Source organism: Anabrus simplex, chromosome 1 (assembly GCF_040414725.1).
Source record: "Anabrus simplex isolate iqAnaSimp1 chromosome 1, ASM4041472v1, whole genome shotgun sequence".
In the NCBI taxonomy this organism is placed as follows: Eukaryota; Metazoa; Arthropoda; class Insecta; order Orthoptera; family Tettigoniidae; genus Anabrus; species Anabrus simplex.
This window is the reverse complement of record NC_090265.1, coordinates 1,515,777,285-1,515,802,800: the sequence shown is the minus strand read 5'-3', so window position 1 is coordinate 1,515,802,800 and position 25,516 is coordinate 1,515,777,285. Positions and strand designations below refer to the sequence as shown.

The following is a 25,516-nucleotide window of genomic DNA, read 5'->3' as shown; positions in this document are numbered from 1 at the left end:
TACCCAGCGACACTTCATAAAACATACACCAAGTTCAGTACTGATGAAACCCAAACAAAATGTAGTGACAAACTGCAGACAATAATGAAAATTTTATGTGTTTACAATCCTACAATAACCAGCTTTCCCTCCCATCAATGAAATGATACTCAGTAATTAGTGTTTATTAAGGAACTAGTGAGAAGAGTGTGATTGCACTCCTGACAATTTTAGCAATCACGCTTCTTGGCACTCTAAGGGTTAAATATGTAGTGCAGTGTTTTTCAACCTTTGTTTCAGGGAACCCTAGAAATATTTAACTAAACTTTCGGGAACTTTAGCTGGCCCTAGTACATATTCTAACATACCGTAGGGAAAAACACAGAATGGTGTTATACACTAGGGGAATACTATTTATAGAAATTTTACAACTTACAGTGTGTGTCCAGAACTTGTTTCATTTCTCTATGGGGTTGAGTATAAAGTGAGATGAATTTTCATAGCAAGTATTTATGACTGGATGCCCTTACTAACGTTAACCTCATCAGAGGAGTGAATGAGATGAATGATGTGAATATGATAGTAGGAAGGGACAGGGTAAAACCTGATGCTAGCACATAGCCTACTTCTGATAAATAGCACCAAGTGGATCACTCAAGAATTAGCATCCTCATCTGAAGGATGAATCACCATCAATAGCATCATATGCACTCACTCCATATGGACACTGCAGAGAGGTTTGGAACTGAATCGAGGCTTTTGGCATGCAATCTAGTGATTAGAAATTGTATATCCCCACTTCTCCTATCCTGCTGGCCAACATTCTGATGGTGAAAATTTTTTGACCAATGGGACTCAAACTAACTAGTGTAATCACATTGTCACACCGAATATACTTGACACCTGAATGATCGTGGCCACCAGGCGGCCCTTAATTTTACATTTTACAAAAATTGTTACAGAAGCAGTACTTTTATTAATACAGAATCTTTTCATACAAAGAAATTTATGTCAATACAACTTCTGCAAAGCATTTTTAGAGACTTGTTAAAAATAATCAGTTTCTTAAATGCATAATTCTGTCGACACTGACAGTTCAATTGGATATTTTGGCTTGTGGTTTAGAACACAATAATTTTATTCTTATTCTTGACCTCAACTTTGATAGACAAGCATGAAGCTATACAAAAATTCACTATTACAGTGGAACCTCGATTATCCGTTCCCGGAAAATACGTTTTCCCGGAATATGCGTTCAAATTACGTGGTCCCGCGAGCATCGTAATTGAATCACGTTGTAAAAGTCCCGCATTACCCGTTCCTCGAAGAAACGATTTCCCGGATCAACCGTCCAGAAATTCCAGTCGCATCAACGCTAAATCCTCGATCAATCGTTTTTTAATAAACTGTATCTAACAAAAGGACGGCTATGGAATATTTATGGATCTTGGCGTTACTGCACCGATACTGGAAAAGCGATCGGCGGTGAACTTGCATAAGGGACCATCTTAGCATCGCATTCGGGTGGTATTGTTTAGAAAATCTCGGAAAATCATAAAGCAGAGAATGACGACAACAATTGCAAGGAGACACGGCGCATTTCGACAGCTCTGCTTGAAGACGGAACGAGTTTCGTCAAATGTTCGCACTTATAAAACGTCCATATTATGTCCAAGGTTAGATGTTTATATTTTTACTTTTTTCGATCGTACTGCCGAAGAGGTTTTTGGCACTTTGCTCAGGGCACTGCAGAGTAACTGGGCTTTCAGGCAGGAATCGAAACTGCTTCTTAACACAAATTCAGTATTTTTGATATTATCGTTCATGATTATGTTAGCGAGACCAAAACACATGTTGCACCTAAATGTAATTTTAAAAAAAGAAAGCCATGGGAGGTCTTGGAATTGCCTATTACTGTTTAGGTCCTAATGTAAGACTGGGAATTTTACGTTTTCGTGTTAAAATACCAAAAACCGCAGTCGTTTTATCTGCGCACGTTACATTTTAAATGGTTGGTATAATTTCAAACTCGTACTGACATGTGCAGCGAGCGCGCTTTCCAGATGACCTCAAGGTCACGAATAACCGTAATTTCTGAAGTTTTGATATTTCTTTTATCTTTTCAATTTGATTGGATTTGTGACGCGCAGAATTGAATATAATGCATATAATGCATTCGAGAACTTTTAAGAATCGATACTTACATTCGAAACCATGTTTTCGAGTTTAACATAACCTTTAAAAGTCGACGTAGGCCTAATTTGCGCGGTACGAGATTTCCAGAAACTGACTACGAACAGTATACCGGAGACCAAATTACAATGAAAGATTAAGAAATGAACTGATTTCGCATTCATTTTGGGTGCTTTTGTATCTAATGTGCTTTATTTTATTAGACGAGAGAATTAAAAACTAGGCCTACTTGTGGTCGATTGTCGTTGGGCTTGGCGTTATTAGATTTTTCGAAGAGTTTGGCTAGCCTAATCAAAGTCACTGAACTGAAAGAAGTTTTCACGGGAAACTGACGAAGATTCCCCTGTAAAACTGAATATAAAGTATCGAGATTTTGAACTCGCGTTCCGGTAATTAATGCGGTTTCGTGGTCTAACATGTCCGCCTCACATCCAGAGGCCCGGGTTCGATTGCGACCAGGTCAGACAATTTTACCTGGATATAAGTCTGGTTCCAGATCCACTCAGCCTACGTGATTACTTTTAATTGTGGAGCTATCTAATGGTGAGATGGCGGCCCCGATCTACAGAGCCAGGAATATCGGCCGAGAGGATTCGTCGCACTGACCATGCGCACCTCGTAATCTGGAGTCCTTCGGGCAGGCAAAGTCCTACTGGGGCTGTAGTTTGGTTTGGTTTAGGAGTTTTGTAAGATTATAATTATACATATTTCATTTTTGTGATGTTTAGCCAAATTGTTGATGGTTTTCATTCATTCCCAGATTTTCCGTTTTCCCGTATTGTACGTTTTATTTTCATGGTCCCTCGAAAAACGGAGAATCGAGGTTTCACTGTATTACATTGTAGAAATTAGCACGCTGTGACTTAAAACAAACATACAGCAATGGGAACACTGAAATCGTGCAATGCTGTCTACTGAGCCTGGTATTGAGGGAGTGTAAACTGAGATCCAGTTGGCCGTGTTCTATACACTCACTTCTTTCCAAGACACCAGATGGTAGTAAGTCTGCATGTCTAATTTCAGCAAAGTTTGTGTGTAGCATCCACTATAGAGAGTCAAAAGTTGACTTATGACTGCTCTTAAAACATTTTATGCATTTTGTCAGAACCCATGACATAGCATTAGAGAACTTAAGGTTTCTGTGGAACACTGGTTGAGAATTGCTGGTCTGGTGAAATTGATGAATTGTTGAGTGTTCTACTATTCTATGTGCATCTTAGAACATTGAGAAGTTTGTTGCCAAAAATCTGCAGAGGAAATGTTGTGGTTTTCAATGTGCCTATCGGGGTGACATCGTAGAGAACTCGTGTGTTACCCTTGAAGTGAAGAAAATGAATAAGCTGTACACAGCCATCTGTAAATGTTATCCTAATGTCAGTCTTCTAAACATAGATAGCCTAATAAGAACTCATTTCACCACATACAGGCAGCATTTAAATAAAATAGGTAAGGAAGTACTTGGAAATATTACTGTTAATGTTGTTCATAATAAGTCTCAGGGTCATGTTCTTATTAAATTTCACTTCAGCAAGGCCAGCCAAAATGAAGAGGGTACAACGACTGACACCATATCCCAATCATCAGGGACAACAATAAAATAAACGCTACAAGGTGTGCTAAAATATCAAGACGCATAGACATCAGAAAATTGGCCAGTTCTGATGTCAGAACTAGTGTTGGTGCTGCTCTGGAAGAAAAGATGGAAGCACTAAAAGAGTATCAACATATAGAAGTAGAATCCACATGGAACTCTATAAGAGATAGCATAACTCAAGTCCAGGAAAATAACATAGGATACGTCAACAGCAGCAAAAAGCAAAACTGGATGACTGATGAAATCCTGGAGCTTATGAATTAAAGGAGGAAATATAAAGGTAAAGACCCCGTTAAATACAAAAATCTACACAAAGAGATATGTAGAAAATGCAGAGAAGCAAAGGAATCCTGGATGTCTGACAAATGCAAGGAAATCAAGGAACTTCAGGAGAAGCATGATCACTTTAACCTATATAAAAAGGTGAAAGAGCTGAGTGGTCTACAAAAGAAGTGATGCGGACAAATATTAAGGAACACAAACAATGAGATTATTTTAGGAGTTGAAGAAAAACTTAAAAGATGGAAGGAATACGTCGAATATCTCTTCAATGATGACAGAGATGATCCTCCACCACCTGACGAAAGAATCAATGAAGCCAGTCCTGAAATAACAAAGAGTGAAGTATTGAATGCCATTAAACTTCAGAAGAATGGTAAAGTCACTGGTTCAGACAGAATTTACGCTGAAGTTGTTAAAATTATAGCTGAACAGGACTCAACCGGTCTCAGTCTACTAACATCGTTGTTCAACATCATCTATACATCAGGAAAGATACCTTCTGACTGGCTGAGATCAACTTTCATACCAATACCGAAGAAGCAGAACTCCTCCCAGTGTGATGATTACCGTATGATTAGTTTGATGTCCCATGTCCTCAAAATATTTCTGCGAATCATACACACCCGGATTTACAAGAAATGTGAATCTTATATGGATCAGACCCAGTTTGGCTTCCGAAATGGGGTCGGCACACGTGAAGCACTCTTCTCCTTAAATGTACTAGTACAGAGGTGCAGGGACATGAATGTCGATGTATATACTTGTTTCATTGACTACAAAAAAGCCTTCGATTCTGTGAAACATGAAAAGATGATAGAGATATTAAGATCAACTGGTATTGACCAATGCGATTTACGCATTATCAGCGCACTGTACTGGAATCAAACTGCAGATGTAAAAATCGACCAAAGAACATCAGAAGCGTCTACAATCAGAAAAGGTGTTCGTCAGGGTTGTGTGCTGTCACCTCTCTTATTCAACATTTATTCTGAGGCAATATTTAAGGAGGTATTGTTGGAGGAAAACAGCGGGATAGTTATAAATGGACAGGCAATTAACAATATCAGGTACGCAGATGATACTGTTGTCATAGCAAATGAATTACCTGTGCTCCAATGCATGATAGACAAATTAGTCCAGCGCAGTGAAGAGTTTGGCCTGTTTGTCAACGCTTCCAAGACCAAAGTTGTAGTCTTCTCTAAAAGAAAAATTCCAGCAACTCTGTCAATAAACGGCAGTAAGATTGAACAAGTATCCTCCTTCAAATACTTGGGTACTGTGCTAGATGAGGAATGTGATTCCAAGAGGAAGATAAAATCTAGAATAGAACAGGCCAGGAGGCAATTTTTTAGCATGAAACAGCTATTTACAAAATCGGACCTCAGTGTGCAATTAAGAATGCGAATGATTTGGTGCTATGTATTCTCCATTTTTCTCTTTGGATGTGAAAGCTGAAACCCTTGACCAAAATCTAGAAAAAAGAATTGATGCTTTTGAAATGTATCTATATCGCCGCCTACTCCGAATACCGTGGGTGCTGAAAATTTCAGATGACGAAGTCCTTCATCGCATGAAGAAACAAAAAGAACTATTACTTACTGCTAAAAAAAGAAAAACCCAATATCTAGGGCACATTATGAGAGGCGAGAAGTACCAGCTATTACAACTCATCATTGAAGGTAAAATACAGGGGAAAAGGTCTGTTGGCAGGAGGAAGAATTCATGGCTGAAGGACATCCGAAGATGGCACAACTGCACTTCAGAAGATGCTTTCCATGCTGCAACATCACGTCCAGAGCCCTGGCTATGAGGACCGCCAACCTCCGCTAGGAGAAGGCGCCTCAAGAAGAAGAAGAGCTTTCTCAGCAAACTTGTGAGGAAACCATAAAGCTCATCAATAGGTCACTCGGATATATAAGAAGAGTTAAAGGAGAAGCTAAATGGTGGAGCACCATCAGGACAAGCTGAAGGAGGGCAAAGAAACCAAGCAGAACTAAGAACATCAAGTAGGACAAGGAGATGACCTGTATCATTAGACAGGATTTTTTAAGGTAAAAGGTAATAACAATAAAGGGGGGAGGGGAGGATATTAAAACTTGTTCAATCAGAATGTTTAATCTTTAAGAAATACAATTTTTAAGTATGGAGATACTACTGGCAGATAATTTACAAGATAAGATGTTTTATGTTTAACTAAACATTGGTTGGTGGAACATAAGATTTCAAACTATGTATTAGAAGCAACTAGCAAGTAACTTTTGTAGAAGGGAAATGAAGTATGGAAGTTATGTATACATGTAAATAATAATCTCAAATGGAAGCTGTTGGATAAATTTGAGTATGTGAATGCAAAGGAGCATTTTGAGGCTACCTTTCTTTTGGGGCCCACAGATTAGTCCTGACATTACTTCCACTTACTTGTGTCAGACTCCTCACTTTCATCTATCCTATCTGAACTCTCTTGGTCAACTCTTGTTCTTTTCTGACACCAATGGTATTAGAGCACTCAAACCTTAGAGAGTCTTTCATTTTCATGCCCTTCGTGGCCCTTGTCTATCTTTGACATTACCTTCATTTTTTGAAGTGTCAGACCCCTTCCATTTTTCTCTCTCTGATTAGTGTTATATAGAGGATGGTTGCCTAGTTGTATTTCCTCTTACAACAATAATCAACACCACCACCATGCTACCTTTCTTTGAATTAGTAGATTGTAAGTTAATAATTGTATGCATTTATAGAAATCCTCCAAGTAATGTCCAAATCTTTTACAATAATATTGAAATTATTTTAGATGACCTGTTGTGGTTTGATGTAGGTCTCCACGCCACCCTACCCTGTGCTAATTAAATTTGTGTGGCTATTTCTAGCTGAGTGCAGCCCTTGTAAGGCAGACCCTCCGATAAAGGTGGGCGGCATCCGCCATGTGTAGGTAACTGCGTGTTATTACGATGGAGGATAGTGTTATGTGTGGTGTGTGAGTTGCAGGATTGTTGGAGACAGCAAAAACACCCAGCTCCAGGCCATTGGAATTAAACAATGAAGGTTAAAATCCCTGACCTGGCCGCGAATAAAACCCAGGACCCTCTGAACCGAAGGCCAGTACGCTGAACATTCAGCCAATGAATCGGACTATCCTGTACTAACCTTTCCATTTCTACGTAACTACTGCATCCTACATCTACTAATCTGCTTATCATATTCATACCTTGGTCTAGCCCTACCGTTCTTACCGCCTACACTTCCCTCAAAAACCCACTGAACAAGTCCTGGGTGTCTTAACATGTGTCCTATCATTCTATCCCTTCCTCTGCTTCAATTTAGCCAAATTGATCCCCTCTCACCAATTCGATTCGGTATCTCTTCAATAGTGATTCGATCTATCCATCTGACCTTCAGTATTCTTCTGTAACAATACATTTCAAAAGCTTCTTTCTTTCTGAGCTAGTTATCGTCCATGTTTCATGTCCATACAAAGCCACGCTCCAGACGAAAGTCTTCAAAAGCATATTTCTAATTCCTATATCAATGTTCGAAGCAAGCAAATTTCTTTTCTTAAGAAAGGCATTCTTTGTTTGTGCTTGTCTGTATATTATGTCCTCCTTGCCAGTCTAGTCTTAAGCAAGCAGTGAAAGCAGACGTCCTGAGTGGTGAGTGCCGAGAAATGATTACAGTGGAGCAATATCGAGCTGCGGTTGGAAGATGGCAGGAGTCTGAAGAGGAAAACAACTAAAAGAATGGAGTGCAAGGGTGATCTGCAAAGTATGAGAGGGTTGGTTTTGGTGGCAGCTGTGGTGACAGTGTTACTAGTTATTGGGGGAGTGGAACTGAATCCCGGCCCAAATACAAGTGGAAATATCAGTTGGGATGACATTGAAGCCATTAAGGAGGTGGTTTAAGAGGTGTGCCAATTGGATCAGATCAAGGAAATGATTCGGGATAAATTTAAAGAGTTTGACGACATGAAGAAGTGGATCTAGGAAAAAATGGGTGAGACAATGTCGAAGGTGGAAAGTAATGAGGAAGATATTGTGCTAGTGAGGAAGAAGGTAAAAAATTTGGAAGAGGAGGTGTGGTTAAATTGAAGAAAGAGGAAGCAATCAGTAGTCAGGAACATACGAGGACATGTCCTCCTTACTTCTGCCATTATTAGTTATTTTACTATCGAAGTAACAGTATTCATCTACTTCCTTTAAGACTTAATTTCCTGAACTAATATTTCCAGCATCACCTGACCTTGTTCGACTGCACTCCATTACTTTCATTTTGGATTATTTATTTTCATTTGTACTCCTTACCAAAGACTCTGTCTGTACCATTCAGCAATTTCTCCAGATCTTCTGCAGTCTCAGATAAAATAACAATATCATCAGCAAATCTCAGGGTTTTGATTTCCACTCCTTGGATTGTGATTCCCTTCCCAAATTCCTCTTAGATTTCCTTCACTGCCTGTTCTATACAAACACCAAAAAGGAGGGCTGCTAAAAAAATGTTAGGAAGAAAGGAAAGATCAACTAAGAATCAGTGGATAACACAGGAGATACTAGATCTGATTGAAGAATGATGAAAGTACAAAATGCATAAAATGAAGAGTGCAGAAAGGAACTGCAACTTTGCCTCACTCTTTTCTGGATTGCTGCTTCTTTTTCAAAGCCCTCGAGTCATCACTGCAGACTGATTTTTATACAGATTGCAGATCATTCTTCATTCTCGGTATCTGATCCCAATCATCTTCAGAATCTCAAATGGCTTGGCCCAATCAACATTATCAGATGTCTTTTCAAGATATATGAACACCATGTATGTGGGCTTCTTCTTCTTCTTCTTAATTCGATCCTCTAAGATCAGACGTAAAGTCAGGATTACCGGCTTTCTTGGGAATAGATATAACAACATTCTGCCGAAAATCAGACGGCACTTCTCCTGTCTCATATTGTCCCCACTATGGCAAACTAGTGAAAGTGGAAAAACTAGGGAATCTTTAGTTCTGAATTTTGGTCTAGATTTTATTATTTATATAACATCTACCCTCTGACAGTGTCACACATCTGCAGGTCATTCTGTATGGTTAACAATCATTAAATATAAAAAATTGATTTGACATGAGTAATCTCAACTTCTTTCAGCTCTCCTAATTTTTTGACAATTTGCAGATTCATTAGTTTGCTAGAGGGAGGACGATATATCTTGCACACTATGCTGGTTTCTCCTAAGGCAGTCAGTAATTCAGAGGGAATGTTGTCAATTCCTGGTGTCTTGTTCTTATTAGGTCTCTCAAAGCTGTCTAATTCTGACCTCAAAATTGGGTCTTCCATTTCATCAGCATCAACAGCCTCTTCTTGTTCCAGAACCGTATCATCTACCTTGATACAACTGTTGGATATGTTCCTGCCATCTTGCTGCCTTGTCTTCCTTTTCCTAGAAGCTATTTTCCATGTGAACTCTTAATATTCATATCCTAGTTTTCCTTTCTCCAAAGGTTTCCTCAACTTTTCTGTATGCAGCATCTGCCTTTCCTAGGACCATACAATCTTCAGCATCCTTGCACTTCTCCTTCAGCCATTCTTCCTTAGCTGTCCTGCATTTTCTTTTCACTTCACTCTTTAACTGTCTGTATTCCTTTCTGCACTCTTCATTGTATGCATTTTGTACTTTCATCATTCTTCAATCAGATCTAGTACCTCCTGTGTTATCCACTGATTCTTAGTTGATCTTTCCTTTCTTCCTAACATTTTTTTTAGCAGCCCTCCTGTGTTATCCATTGATTCTTAATTGAACTTTCCTTTCTTCCTAACATTTTTTTTCAGCAGCCCTAGAGACCTCATTCTTCATGACTGTCCATTCTTCCTCTGTTGTGTTTCTTTCAGTCTTTTCATTTAGTTTTCGTGTAACATGTTCCTTGAAACAGTGCCTCACAATGGCATTTCATGACCAGCAAGTTGTTGTTAGAGTCTACGCCTGCTCCTGGGAAAGTTTTTGCAATCCAACATCTGGGTTCTGAATCTCTGCCTAATCATTATGAATTATACACTTAATACCTTCCAGTGTCTCCAGGTCTTGTCCATGTATACAGCCATTGTTTGTGGTGTTTGAACCAGGTATTAGCAAGCACTAAATTATGATCAGTGCAGAATTCAACCAGCCGACTTTCTCTTTCATTCCATTCCTTTGTCCCAATCTGAATTCTCCTACTGTATTACCTTCTCTTCCTTTGCCTACCACTGCATTCCAGTCTCCCATTACAATTAGATTCTTGTCACCTTTTATATACTGTATTAAATCATCTATTTTCTCATATATTCTTTCGATTTTTTCATCATCTGCTGAACTAGTAGGCATATAGACCTCCACTATTGTGGTGGGCATTGGTTTTGTGCCTATCTTGACAACAATAATCCTTTCACTACGCTGGTCATAGGAGTTTACCCACTACCCTATTTTCTTATTCATTATTAAACCAACTCCTGCATTTCCCCTGTTTGATTTTGTGTTGGTAATATTTTGTAGTCACCTGACCAAAAGTCTTGTTCTTCCTGCAAATGTACTTCACTTATACCAACTACAACTGTCTTTCCATCTCCCTTGTCAGATTTTCTAAGCTGCCACAACGATTCAAACTTCTAACATTCCACACTCTGACTCAAAGAATGTCAGCATCCATCTTCCGGATGAATGCCCCTCTTGTGTAGTCCTCACCCGGAGATCCAAATGGGGGAATATTTTACCTCCGAAATATTTTACCCGGAAGGAAGCTTTCATCAGTACATCAATCATAGAGAGAGAGCTGCATGTCCTCGGGAGTTAGTTACGGCTGTTGTTACCCGCTGCTTTCAGCTGCGTAGCAGTATCAACACAGCTAAGCTATGTTGAATATTATTACAAGGCCATACCAGTCAATCATCCTGACTGCCACCCTTCCAACTTCCGAAAGGCTGAACCATTCGTTAGTCTGGTCTCTCGACAGATACCCATCCAATATGTTTGCACCCGCAGCTCGGCTGTCTGCTTCATTGGGACACGCAAGCCTCCCCACCATGGCAAGGTATTGAATAGGTGACTGCAATAAATTTTATTCTAATAGAATCTTACTTAACCCCTCAGCGCCGACCTCTATACGTGGTATAGACCCCCTTTTCTTCCGTAGCCGCCGACCTCTATACGTGGTATAGACCCATACATGGTTTCGCATTTACGGCTATAGCGCGAAGAGTTTTGGTGTTATGGATATGCAAACTGTTTTGTTTCCAAGAAGACATTTTCGGGTTTATCAGTGTTCTAAATAAGAATTGAAAATCGTTTTAAAGTGTAGTTGCTTTTGCAAGGATAAGTGTTTGTCAATTATGTCTGAGCACCAATCCCTGCTTTTTTTAATAGTCCGTTTGCTTCATTCGTTCCCACAGAATAAAATAAAGAAATGATGATCTGAGAAGTTTCTACTTTCTTGTGATGTTCTTTGCTCTAATTTTGTATTAAGAGTGCAGTTTATTTATTATATTTGTCTTTATTTCTCAGCTTGTAGTCTTTTCGTAACTCTCCACGAGTGCTCTGTGTAGGCATCAGTTAGTGCTGCTTTCTGTCATACGATACGAGAAGCAGTTGTGCATGGTATATATCTCGTTTGAAAGACGATGTATCGACCTTTTAATCTGAAATATGTATCGAGTTGGTTTGATTCGTCATAAATGTTATTCCCCTCATTCAGTTTCGTCCTGCCGCTTTCGGTCCCGCTGCAGCTTCATCAGCTTGTGTGATGCACCGTGCTCAATGGCTAGCTCCTGCTGAGAGTAACGTGCTTGAAATATTATATAATTCAAATGAAAGTTTAGTCGGAAGTAATAGTGGCAGTATTAGCAGTAGTGATAATGAAATAAATGATGTGGCTGTGGCGGATGCAGTGGTAAATGATGAGAGTGATGAGGAGGAACCAGTACTTGGAAATTTTGTGTAGGAGACTATAGATATGCATACAGGTCAAAGGAAAGTTTTCAACAGTGAATTATGATTCCTAGATTCTCCAATAATATTTAGACAAGTTACAGGGACAAACATTGAGCAATTATCTTATTAGTTTCAGCTGATGGAAGGTTTGTTTACGTAGTACAAAATACGCTTCTCGGGCGAGAAACGAAATATTCAAGGCCGGCGCGCATCAGATAATACAGTTCCAAGGTTGCAGGAAATACATTTTATCAGGAAATTAGCACCCAAGAGTGAGAAATCCAAACCTCAGAGACGCTGTATCGCGTGTTCAAAACACGGTGAAAAGAAGACATCGGTGTACTGCTGCCAGGAGTGTGCCTTGGGTCTCTGTCTCGAAGAGTGCTTCGAACTCTATCACACGGAACTAAATTACTAAGGAAATGTGAAACAATGATATAATTATCTTCATGTACATAGTTCTACCATAAGGAATTCCAAATTTCGTGAATATCGGGCTACTCTTATACTAGTAGTAATGCTTTAAGTGAATCAATGTATTTCAGTCGCGCGTAGTTGAAATCTCATCCGGCCGCGAGGTAGGAAGCTCTTTAAACGGCAGTGACGCTAAGGGGTTAAGGCAAAGCCTACTAGATACTAGAAGGCCTGGACAGAGAGCCAATTTCTTGCATTAAAAGCGGGGTAATAGTTTTTCTCCTTTCCACCGCTAGGTTCACGTTTATGTTCTGTTGTTTGGCACGAATTCTATGATAACGTGTGTTACTGCAACATGTTTTAGGAGAAGAAATAACATATTAAACTTCATTTTATAAGGAAAGGCCTTATCTAACATGAAATATGAAGAGTTTTGTTAATTTATTTGGTCTCACGATTTGCAATATATGGATGGTTGCTGAGATGCACTTAACATTTGTTTAGTTATGTGCTTCCAAATTATCGTGAAGGTGGTGGTGGTGATTATTGTTTTAAGAGGAAGTACAAGTAGGCAACCGTCCTCTATATAACAATAATCAGAGAGAGAAACTGGAAGGGACCAAACACTTCGAAAAATGAAAGTATCGGCCAGAGGAAGACAAGGGCCACAAAGGGCGTGAAAATGAGACTCCCTAGCCCTCAGAAACCTAATAGCATCGGGGTCGGCAAAGAACCAGAGTTGACCAAGGAAGGTCGGATAGGATAGATGAAAGTGAGGAGCCTGACACAAGTAAGTGGAAGAAATGCCAGGACTCAGCTAAGGGCCCCATGAACGCCAACCCATGATCCAAATTTCAGAGCCCCTGGGTCCAATTGCCGTCAAGTTTCTCTTTCCATTGTGTAGGTTAAGGTGGTTTATTGTTGCGTGCCTAACTACACATCTGACACAGCGAAGAAATATACACAAATATAAATTTTCATCTTTTTCCTAAAGATCCGAGTTTAGGGGACAAATGGAGGCAAGCTATTTCTCGACAGGGCAGCAGCAGAAAAGGATATCTTTGGGCTCCTAATGATAACTCCAGAATATGTAGCTTGCACTTTGTCGAATCAGATTACAGTGTAAGTACAGTGAGGGGAATTCTGCTCCCCGACAAAGTACCGGCGCAAATTCGTCTTCTTAAAATGTATTAATATTTACAACGTGGGCGTTAGGATATCTCGGAAAATGTAACCTTGTCTGAAAGCTGACATTCCGCATCGCTCCAAAGTTTAAAGAGACGTTTCAGTGCCGCGACTGTGATCAAGCACACATCACATACATTATAGGCTACGTACAAAATTTTTCAGGCCTGTTCTTGATACTAATGCAAAGAAAGTGACTAAAGACTGTGATTTATTAAACAAATTCAAGAGCAAGCCTCTTAGCAGAAAAGTGTTGAAATTATAGAAATAGGGAAAAATTGTGTGAGTACTTCCATTTAGGCCTATTTCCCTATTCTTTATTCTTGTGTGATAATCAAGTGCTAAATGAAAGAAATATATGAAGTGTAGTGTGTTCTAATTTGTTTTATATATTTATATATGATTCACACCGGACATAATGATAAAAATGATAATAAAATGTATTATTTCGCGTTATTATATGAATCTTCAATATAAGGATATAGACAGAACATGAGAACAACAGAACATAAACGCAATCCAAGCGGCCATTTCCTGAACTACTTTGTTTGCCCAGAAATGTGTCGGCTTGTCCAGGCCTTCTATTATAGCGTAGGCAATGGTTAAGGTCACATGGTTCGCATGGGAGGTGACCTACAGAATAAAAACAAGAATGTAATAATCATGGATGATTCTAATACAGATCTTTTAGAGAATTGTAGAGATGTTACTTTTCTCGTATGATCAACAGGCAATTGTAAATCAACCAGCTAGAATATTTGGGATACCAAGTCGGCAGTAAATGAAATTGTATTGAATGAGGAAAAGTAGAATTATGAAGTAGAAGTTCCATTTACAGGAATATTAAAATGAATAATAAGGAAAATATTTCATACTTTAACCAGTTTTGGGCCAAGGAAACTTGGAAGAGGTTGTTAAATATAATTCAAATCTAACTGTCCTCTAGTGCCACCACCTAGTATTCTTTGGTGTTTTCTCTTTGGTTATGAGCATCCATTTTCATTTGTTCAGTTCGCGCTGGTCACTACATTTGTTCTGATGGATTCATTGTGTTAAGCTCGATTCAATAAACCTGCACTCTAAAGTAACAAGTGTCATATTTCATTTCATAATCCACAGCCTTATTAATAGCTGCCTCTGTGGATCCGTGGTAGAGTGTCGGCCTCCGGATCCCAAGATAGCGGGTTCAAACCCGGCAGAGGTAGTCGGATTTTTGAAGGGCGGAAAAAAGTCCATTCGACACTCCATGTCGTACGATGTCGGCATGTAAAAGATCTCTGGTGATACATTTGGTATTTACCCGACAAAATTAATTAAATCTCAGCCATAGACGCCCAAGAGAGATCCGGTTTACTCTAGGTCCGCTAGATGGCAGACAGAGTAAGCCGGAACGTCGAAATTGACGAGCAGACAGCCAGATGGCGTCAAATCGAAATGTCTGCAAACGGTAGCTGAGGCCATACGATTATTATTATTATTAGCCTTATTAATAGGTTATGGGCCCAGGGTCACACATGAAGAACTGAAATTATAGAAAGACGGGAAAGTGTGGTTACAGTGTACTGGAACATTCCGTAATGTGGCAGGAAAGAATGAGAAATGGTGTCAATCTGCGACAGTGTGCATTGAAATGCTCTCAAAACACAATTTTTATACATAGAAAATACAATGAAAACATTATTCTTAAAAAAATTATCTGCAGTCCTACGTAAGTAGTGAAAAAGTAAAGCCCAAGGCAAATGCAGAGAAAGTGACCACAGTGACGGCATGGGAATCACAAGATAGTAAGGCTATGTAAGACATACTTCTGGAATCTCTTCAACCGAGTTGAAACAGGTGAAGAATTATGCGACGCCGAGAGAACTTTGGCAAAAGTTGGAAAATGTGTAGCAGTCCAACGGCCCTCGAAGAAAAGCTAATCTGCTGAAACAAATAGTGCTTTAACGCATGAACGAGGGTGATGATATTCGTGATCATCTGCGAAGATTCTTCAATGCTGATGACTGACTCAGTGATATGGAAGTGCCGATAAAAACTACCTTGTGTTGATATTGTTACTCATCAGTTTACCTACGAGTTTTGATAGTTTTCGTATTACAATCGAGTCATGTTACGAAATCCCGAAACATTGCGCATAAATATAGTTGAGTAAAGTGACGCTTGATTGAGTAACCACCAAAATCTTGCAGAATGCAATGTTGGAGCAGAATCAGAACAATAACGACACTCAGAAATATGGCAAATCAGCTACGTATAAATCGAATAAGCACGACAGTGATGCATTCAGGTGTTTGAAGTGAAAAAAGCCAAGTCACAAAACAGAGAATTACAGGTCGAAAGTGAATTGTTATTAAAAACAAGATGGAAAACACATTGCTGTATGCTGCACTGGTGTGTGTCACGAAGCAAACATCTTGTTGGCTCATTTGATCGACAAGAAATGGTGGTGGTTGAATGGTGGTTGTACCGCACACATGGCCAAGGACACTGACAGTTTTAAGTACATTGAATCGAACATTGGTGAAACCTTGAATGTGGTGAACTCCAGCTCCATGAAAATCAGTGCAAATGGAATTAGACAGTTGGTGACAGTTGGTGACACGAGTGAATGAAAGTGATAAGATAGTTGACTTGGAAGATAGGAAACTTAAAAGGGTCCACCTTTTCAATACAATAAATGTTATAGTTTATTTACAACATATATTTACACTTGGAACTAGTTTCGACGCTGTTTGGCGTCATCTTCAGCCAAAATGTGGGAAATAGGCTAGCATGTAGACATTTATATTACACAAGGCGTTTCATTAAACAATACACATCTTATGAGGAGATAAAAACAGGGACGAACATAGAAACAAATGAATCGTTGAGAAAGCAAAAGTTATACATATTAAAAATAATCTTAACCACACATCTTGCAGTGTGAAAATATTCGCCTTGAATGATTCCTGAATACAAACGCACGCGCACACACTTCTGAAGAGCCAGCAGGCAGGAAAAAGTAAGGTGAAACCTTAAGAGTTCTTCTGAGAAGAGTTCATCATTTTTCTATGTTCCGACTAACTAATGAAGTCTCCCTTGAGTTTCTGATAAACATACACAACAGGAAATTCTCCTTCACTCTCAAATAGCTACAAAGACCAACGGTAAATTGCATTTTAAATATTGTGCAGAGACGTGAAAGCATGATCTTCATTTAACCCATTTTTTTATCTCCTCGTAAGAGGTGTATTGTTTAATGTAACAAACTATCTGAACTTTCTTACTTGTTATACCCACTACCAGCTTGCTGGACCTGTCATTCTATTGCCAGAACCCTTCTGCCTGTCTCATTTCAGGATTTCATCAGGGCCTTCACAGCTATTGTACTAATCCTGGGGCACAAAAGTTCTTGCTATTTAACCTCCACAGTGAAGGACTCGTCAATAACAAAAAAAAATTATAATGTTTCACTTGGACTTAACGTCTTGAGTTTCTCTCTCTAGAGGACTTTTTCATAACCTCACATGTGCACAGAGGCAAATTTTGGCAGGCACAAATGACATGGTTTCAGGAGAGGATTCTCACTCTTTCATAAAGTAAACTTCCCATCACTGTTTAATTCAGGTGTGTGAGTGTGCGTGTGTGTTTGTGTGTTTGTGTGTGTGCGCGTGTTTTTTTTAAAACTAAGGTCTGTTTTTTTTTTGTAGACCCTAGTAGTTTGCGCGCATATCGCAATGAGCGCGTGCGTCGTGTTCTGGCATGCCTTGGGAACAACTGTGCTCAGTTTCAGCTCTGTAGCTAACCTGTACGGTTCTGTTGCGTGCTTTCAAAATCATGGCGTCGGTGTTTGGGATAGGCATGGTGTTTTGTTGGTCGACTTCATGCAACGAGGAACCACTCTCAATGCAGAAGCATACTGCCAAACCCTGAGAAAGCTACGCAGAGTGATTCAAAACAAAAGACGTGGTATGCTGACAAAGGGAATTGTCTTTCTCCATGACAATGCAAGACCTCACACTGCAGGTCAGACCTGTGATTTATTGGACAGTTTTGGCTGGGAAGTTTTAGACCACCCACCCTACAGTCCTGATCTTGCACCGAGCGATTACCATCCGTTCCTCCACCTCAAACATCACCTCAGTGGCAACCATTACAATGATGACGATGTGAAAACGTCAGTGAACTCTTGGTTATCGAAGCAGGCGGCAAGTTTCTATGAAGAGGGTATTTTAAAATTGGTTACAAAGTATGATAAGTGTTTGAACAAACTTGGCAACTATTTCTGAAATAACCGTTCGTTGTGTACTTATTTTCAAACAGACCTTACTTAAAAAACACGCCTTGTATGTATGTATGTATGTATGTATGTATGTATGTATGTATGTATGTATGTATGTATGTTGAACCCTTGTCCTGTTTCTCTACAGGGTCAAGTATGAAATGAGATGAATCTTCTTAGTGAGTTTTATGGCCCTATGGCCTGCCTGACGTCAATCTCATTAGAGGGGTTAATGAGATATAATGAATGATGTGATACCCCGTTAGAAGATAGAGGGTGAAATCCGTTGCCGGCACATAGCCTACTCCTATCGAATAGCACCAAGGGGTCTGCTCCAGACTTAATGTCTCCATCTGACCAAAGAATCACCATCAACAGCGTCATAGGCTGCCATTCCATATGAACACTGCGGAACAGTTTGTAACTGAATCCAGACTTTTGGCACACAATCTAGTGATTAGAAATTGACCACCCCCTTTCCCACCATACCAGCCAACATTCTGAAGGTGAATATTTTTCGACCAACAGGACAAGAACTGGCTGACTACAGTGTCAGACCATGTAGATTTAATGCTTTAACGATCATAGCCACGAGGCGAGTTACTATATAATTCAGCTATATGAAGTTAGATTCATCTCAGATTTTAAAAATCACTGTGAAGAAAAGGAAAATTTTGATAAGGATTGTAATGGTATTTGAAATTTTGTATTCAGTCATGTCTACCTTAAGATATGAGCAGAGTTATTTAGAACTTCCATCTTTTTAGCTCTGTGTTGGGCATGGAACCTGAATGGTCCATTATCTTCAGTCACTGCTGTTACTATCAAGTTCTGGTTGGCCTTGGCTTCTATTGCAGAGCCATCTTGTCAGTCTAGAATGGGATGTCGTGCTTTAACCACACTCATATGTGATTTCTCATAAGGGATTTCTTCCCTTTTTCCAACCCTTTTGGTATGGAAATTATTCTATAAGTCTCTCTAATTATTTTGGTTTATCTTTTTGTTAGTTCTGATGTTGTTTTTATTCTCTAAATTTGTCTTATTGTGTGGGCAATCAATTACCATTATTCTATACAGAATCTTTTAAGACACACAAGATTTATTGTCATTCTCGCTAGTGAATAAAGAGTGATTCTTTGAGTTATTAGTGACTGTTTTTCTAAAACCCATTATATTATGCTGTTCTCTTTTAATTACCAATGATCAATAATTTTATTTACAGCCCTTCAAATAACGTAGACTAAGATGTTGTCCAATTCTATTATATTCTGTAATGATAGGCATTATTTACCAAAGTAAGAATGGAAAAATTATTACTGACCATTTTTCTAAAACCCATTATATCATTTTATTCTATTTTAATTACAGAATAACTTTAATAACTTTAACTACAGCCGTTCAATTAATCAAGGTTAACATATTGTTCCTTTTGACATAATTCTGTGTCCCTTCTTCTTCTTCTTCTTCCTCTTCTTCTTCTCCTCCTCCTCCTCCTCCTCCTCCTCCTCCTCCTCCTCCTCCTCCTCCTCCTCCTCCTTTGAGACCACACTGGATTACTTTAATCAACCCTTTGGTTTTTCTTCTTGGTAGTAACTGTCCGAACCAGACAGTCCACCCAGTACTTCTTCATACGTGTTGATATTCTTGTCCTTTCTTGTGTAGAGAATACACTAGTTGGGATTTTCTTCTTTGTGAATGAAAGTGGAAAATCATATTTTTAAGTGTTGTGTTTACTGTTTTCTTATCCATAGCGTCATCCGGTGCAAGGCCAATTCTTTAAAATCCTCCCTAATTTCTTTTATCCATCTGCATCCAGTTGTATTTTCTGAAGCAAGATTGTACTGCACTAGCTGTTTCAGAAGTCACAAATCTGGCATTCTCAGGATGTGGCCAAAGTACCCTAGTCTTTTCTTGTGCATGGTATCAGTAACAGGTTCTAATTTTTGATATACAACTTGTTAGGTACTATTCGCTATTGCCCATCTTTTTGATAGATTTTATTAATACAAGTTCTTCTAATTCGTCTTTCAATCTTCTGTAATCTGTCAGTTTTGGATTGTTCGTTTAGATGGAATAATGTTTCTGCGGTATATGTGGCTTCTGGCTTTATGATTATATTGCAATATTTCATTTTTGCATTAATGGATAAGCATTTCTTTTTGTGCCTTGGATAACTTCTTTGCCCTTATCTGAATTGAAGGTTTTTCATTTAAATTATTTGTTATTAACTTACCTAGATATTTGAATTGTGTTACAATATTAATTTTAGTACCATTAACATGTATTTATTTTAATGGTGTTGGTTTTTGGAGCATATGAAGCTCTGATATTTGAGTTTTTGCTTCATCTACAGTAAATCTTTGGCTAATAATGACATATCATCTGCAAAACCAAGCGAATTTGCTTGGATTTTCCTACCTATTTTAATATATTGGAGGACATTTTCTAAACCATTCTCGCATTTCTGTGTCATTTCTTATTATTTCTTATTAGCGATGCACAGTATTTTTAAAATATCGTCTTAATTGTCGGATAGTCTTGATGTAAACATAGGCTTTTAAAAGAGACAAAAATTGAGAAAAATGAAACTCATATGCCTTTTTACAGCTAGATATTCAGGTGTTTCCTTGTTTCCATTTTATTAACTTTTCCTAGTAACATTTATCGAGATGGGATCTGGATTTTGTTTTTTCTATAAAAATGCTATAAAAGACTTCACCCATGAAAGATGTATTGTTTAATTAAAGGACTTGGTCTTAAGTCTGCATTACTCCAATTCTGAATTGACATTTATTGTTCCTTACAATCGAAGGTGTGTTAATTTATTCACAATATGAAGATAAAGTTGGAATTCAAGAGAACAAATTGAGGCAAATATTCGTTTATAGGAAGGGGAGTTAGGGAGATGTTCAATAATTTTCCAATTTCTTTGCGATCATTTAAGAAAAGGCTAGGAAAACAAGAGATAGGGAATCTGCCACCTGGGCGACTGCCCTAATGCAGATCAGTAGTGATTGAAAAAAAAAAATTAAAGTGATGATTGAAGGTATCATTTAATTGATTTTGCTGTGACCCTACTTTTTCTTTACTGGACATGTATTTGGTAATGCTGATATTTTTTCTGCCTATTACTTGTGTTTACTCAATTATTCTCTTAAAGAGACGATTTAGGATATCATTTACTTGATTTAGCTGTGACCAACTTTTCCTTTACTGGACGTGTGCTCGGTAATGTTGATATAATTTCTCGCACCTATTAATTTTGGGGGTATTTGTTTTTATTTAACTTTTGGTATTCTTGGTAAACACACTCTATTTGGTTGTGGTATCTTGTTTAGTGTAATAAAGATATTAGCATCAACTTTCTAACCTGACAAATTTTATCGTAAAATACTATAGATTCAAATACCTTCTTCATCTTTTCTTCTTTTTGTTAATTAATTGGTAACTGAAAACTCATTCATTGATTTGCCCTTAAATTATGTAATTAACATTTCATTTATTAAATTTATGTAGTTGAAACCAGTCTTCTCTTTTCACTGGTAATAATTTTAATTCGTCAATACTGTGATAGACGATAGTGAGAAAAATATTTCTTCTGAAGAAAGTTAGATTATTAATTCTTTTTTAAGAGTTGAAATTAATCACTCAACCATTCAAAACTCATAATTATGCAAGATCATGGACTATACCTCCCACCTAATAATTTTATCTCTGATAAGGTGAGTATATGATATGGTATACAGTATTCTTTTAACTGTGCCTGAAAGTAAATATATTTGGTATATCTTCTCCACGTTACTGTCATTACCTTGACTTGAATTATTTGATTTTTTATTCTTATCTGATTACTCTTGTTATTGGTGTATCTGCTCTACCCTGTATCATCTTAATTTATATCTTGATTATTAACTGCCATCACAATAATTATTTTAACTGATTTTATAACTTAACTGCTACCACAGGATTTTGAATATAGTAGTTACGATATTTGCCATGAATAATTCCAAACATATTGTATATGAGAGATGAAATATTGTCAAAAAGAAGAGTTTCTTTCCTTTGTGATATCAATGTTAGTTATTCATGTGTAAAATAATTAATGACCTACAATTAAATACTTAAATGAAACAGATGTTAAAAATTTACCTCTAAGATGAATGGCTTCAGACGATGATCCAGTAGTATGTCAAATCCAAGCAGTTCGAAACAGGCATTTGCAATATTATGGGAAGGAAAGCAGGCATGGTAATTGTGTTTCAGTGTAGGATGAGCTGCTATGATTGTCTTGATAATGACATCATCAATGCTGGCCCAGATATCCTTTATGTTGTAGTTTTTCTTCTCTAACCACTTATTCAACGTTGATATTTTCCTTTGAGAAAAAAATCAAATTAGAAGTAGGTCAATATTGATGGGGAGTTAAGTTGTACATATAATGATAAGCATACCTCTTACTGCCAGCCTCATCATCTAAAATATAGGTCCGACTATGCTTGTTCACAGCATAATTAGTGAGATGCATGAACACATTAGATGTGTTAGTCTGGGTTGGCTCCCTATATCTGCTCGTAGCAAACCTTTGAAGGAAAAGAGAATTTCATAAATTATTTCACTTATGTTGAATCTTGCCATTCCCTTCATAATTTATTAAACACTAACATAGTGTAATCTTGAGATTTAGAACTAAAAATGGATAAACGATTGTCAACTCAGAAAGAAATATCAGTTCAAATGGTGATGTAAGTAATCAGAATATCATTCATGAGAAATGTTTTTATAATTTTGTTATTAAAAAAGAGACAAACATGTACATTTTCTGAAACTAAATTTCTTATTGAGTGACAAGCCTATGTGGGAAGGAGAGAAGAGATTTGTACCTGTTAAGAAGGGTAAAATGACCTCAGACCCTGTTTATTATACAAGGGAAATAAGAAAATTAAAAAGAAAATGTAGAGTAGTAAACAGGAAAATCAAAGTGGGTAGGGAGAATAGAGAAACTAGAAAACAGCTAATGAGCGAACTGAATAGAGTGAAAAAGGAAGCAAAAAGAGAAATATATGAATGGCATAGTTCAAGAGGGTAATGACCACAAAGGGAAATGGAAAAATAGTATTCATATATTAGGAATCAGAAAGGAAAAGGAATCCAGATTCCTACAATGGTGAGAGAAGGAGGTGAACACTATTTAACAGATACTGAGAAAGCAAATCTATTTAGTAAGGAATTCAGAGATTCAGTAGTAGATTGTCAGGAGTTGGAAACAGTAACAGAAGATAGAGAGGGAGAGACACATAGGGAAACAAGAAGCTTCTCATTCACAAATGAAGATATTTTCAGAGAAATCCAACTGCTTCAGCAAGGAAAAGCAGCAGGAAATGATCGAATTACTGGGGAGGTATTAAAGACAATGGGGTGGTACATAGTGCCTTATTCAAAATTTCTCTTTGACTATGTCATAAATAATAGTGTAATACCAAAAGAATGGAAGGAATCTATAATAATACCAATTTATAAAGGAAACGGTGATAAAAGGAAACCAGAGAACTACAGACCAATCAGCCTGACCAGTATAGTTTGTAAAATACTGGAGAGTTTAATAGCAAAGTACATTAGAGGGATATGTGATGATAAAAATTGGTTCATGAGGAGCCAGTATGGATTTAGAAAGAAATTTTCTTGTGAGGCACAACTGGTGGGATTTCAGCAGGATATCTGATATTATCAGATCAGTTGGATTCAGGAGGCCAGTTAGATTGCATAGCCATAGATCTTTCCAAAGCCTTTGATAGAATGGAACATGGAATATTATTAAAGAAATTGGAGGGAATAGGATTGGACATAAGGGTTATACATTGGATAAGAACATTTCTAAATTCAAAGGCTCAGAAAGTCAAAGTAGGAAATACTATATCACAGGAAGAGAAAGTTCGAAAGAGAATTGCACAGAGTAGTATAATCAGTCTGTTGCTTTTCTTAGCATACACAGATGATTTAGGGAACAATATAACATCAAAAATAAGATTGTATGCAGATGATATAATAGTTTATAGGGAAATAAATAACATTGAGGATTGTTCAGAATTACAAAGGGACCTTGGGAGTATCCAACAATGGGTTGAAGAAAATAATATGAAGGTTAATGGAGGCAAATCAACTGTTACAACATTTACAGACAGGAGCTTTAAAATTGAATTTGAATATACTTTGGATGAGGTAGTTATCCCAAAAGATGGCAAGTGCAAATACTTAGGTCATGTTGATGACATTGTTGGGAAAGCATACAGATCGTTACATGTCATAATGAGGCTACTTAAAGGATGCAACAAAGAATTAAAAGAAAAAAGTTACTTAAGTATGGTTCGTCCATTATTGGAATATGCAAACAGTGTTTGGGATCCTCATCAAGAATACCTAATAAAAGAAATAGATAGAGTGCAGAGGAAAGCAGCAAGATTTGTAACAGGGGATTTCAGGAGAAACAGCAGTGTATCAGAAATGTTAGAGGAACTTGGGTGGGAAACTTTAAGTAAGAGAAAGGAGAAAACTAGACTTATAGGATTATATAGAGCCTATACAGGTGAAGAAGCATGGGGAGAGGCTTCAGTTGGAAAATAATTATATCGGCAGAACTGACCACAAGTATAAAATTAGGAGTAGTTTTAGCAGAAGCGATTGGGGAATTTTCATTCATTGGGAAGTGCGTGAAAGAGTGGAACAGTTTACCAGGGGTAGTGTTTGATCCTTTTCCAAAATCTACAGATATTCAAGAAGAGAATAAACAACAACAGGGAAAATAAATGAAATGTTAGAGGGTATTCGACCAGTGACCAGTGCAGGATATTGTAAATAAAAAATAAGTGTGAAAAAAATTAATTCCATCCCCTGGCCCATGGAGTTTGAACAGCCAAAGTAGGGGACTGCCAGTAGGGGTGAAGTACAGTGGGGACTTTGAGGGCTCTGGGACTGCTACGGTAGCTGTGAAGGCCCTTCAGGAACTCTGAAAAGTGGTGGCAAAAGGGGCTCTGGTTAAGACGCAGCAGGTCGTTATGCTGCTTTGGTTCAAAATGGGTGAAAAAATAAATAAGTAAATAAATGCAATGTAAATTTTAATCTTATACCAGTTGCATAGTAATATAGTAATATGTTTTATTTATCCTGGCAAAGTTAGGGATGTACTCCCTTTCTTACACTTAACCAGTCTTAACCTAGAACACTTAATAATAACTACTGATGACAATAATATGATAATATGGACAATAGTAACAGTAATACCATTAACAAAAGTAACCACACTTAAAAAAAAAAATCATATCATCTATATAATATAAATCGTACGTAAAGTGCAGAATATAATTATGAATAATGAGTACTAAGAGTATAATTATGAATAATGAGTACTAAGAATATAACTGTGAATAATGAGTACTAAGAATATAATTATGAAAAATGAGTACTAAGAATATCATTATGAATAATGAGTACTATAACAACTACTTAAGAAAAAGTTTAGAAAATATATACATTTCTACAGTACACCGAAATATCGCCTTCAGTTGAGAGGTGAAGAGAAGGATTAGTAAGAAGTAGAAGAAGAGGAAGAAGAAGAATATCTGTGAAAGGAAGAGGGAAATGATGATGAAGAGGCGGTAGGAGTAGGTGTTTTCAGGTCA

At 37.7% G+C, this 25,516-nt stretch overlaps 1 protein-coding gene across 1 annotated transcript in view; it reads right to left on the bottom strand.

Annotated features, from left to right (window-relative positions):
* LOC136879866 (tubulin polyglutamylase ttll6) overlaps positions 1–25,516 on the bottom strand; it is a 651,223-nt gene that overhangs the window by 201,794 nt on the left and 423,913 nt on the right. The window contains exons 8-9 of the mRNA XM_067153263.2: positions 22,295–22,423; positions 21,993–22,218 (exon numbers count right to left, since the gene is read on the bottom strand). Coding sequence (XP_067009364.2) covers positions 21,993–22,218; positions 22,295–22,423 — 355 coding nt within the window. The remainder of the gene's footprint in view (positions 1–21,992; positions 22,219–22,294; positions 22,424–25,516) is intronic.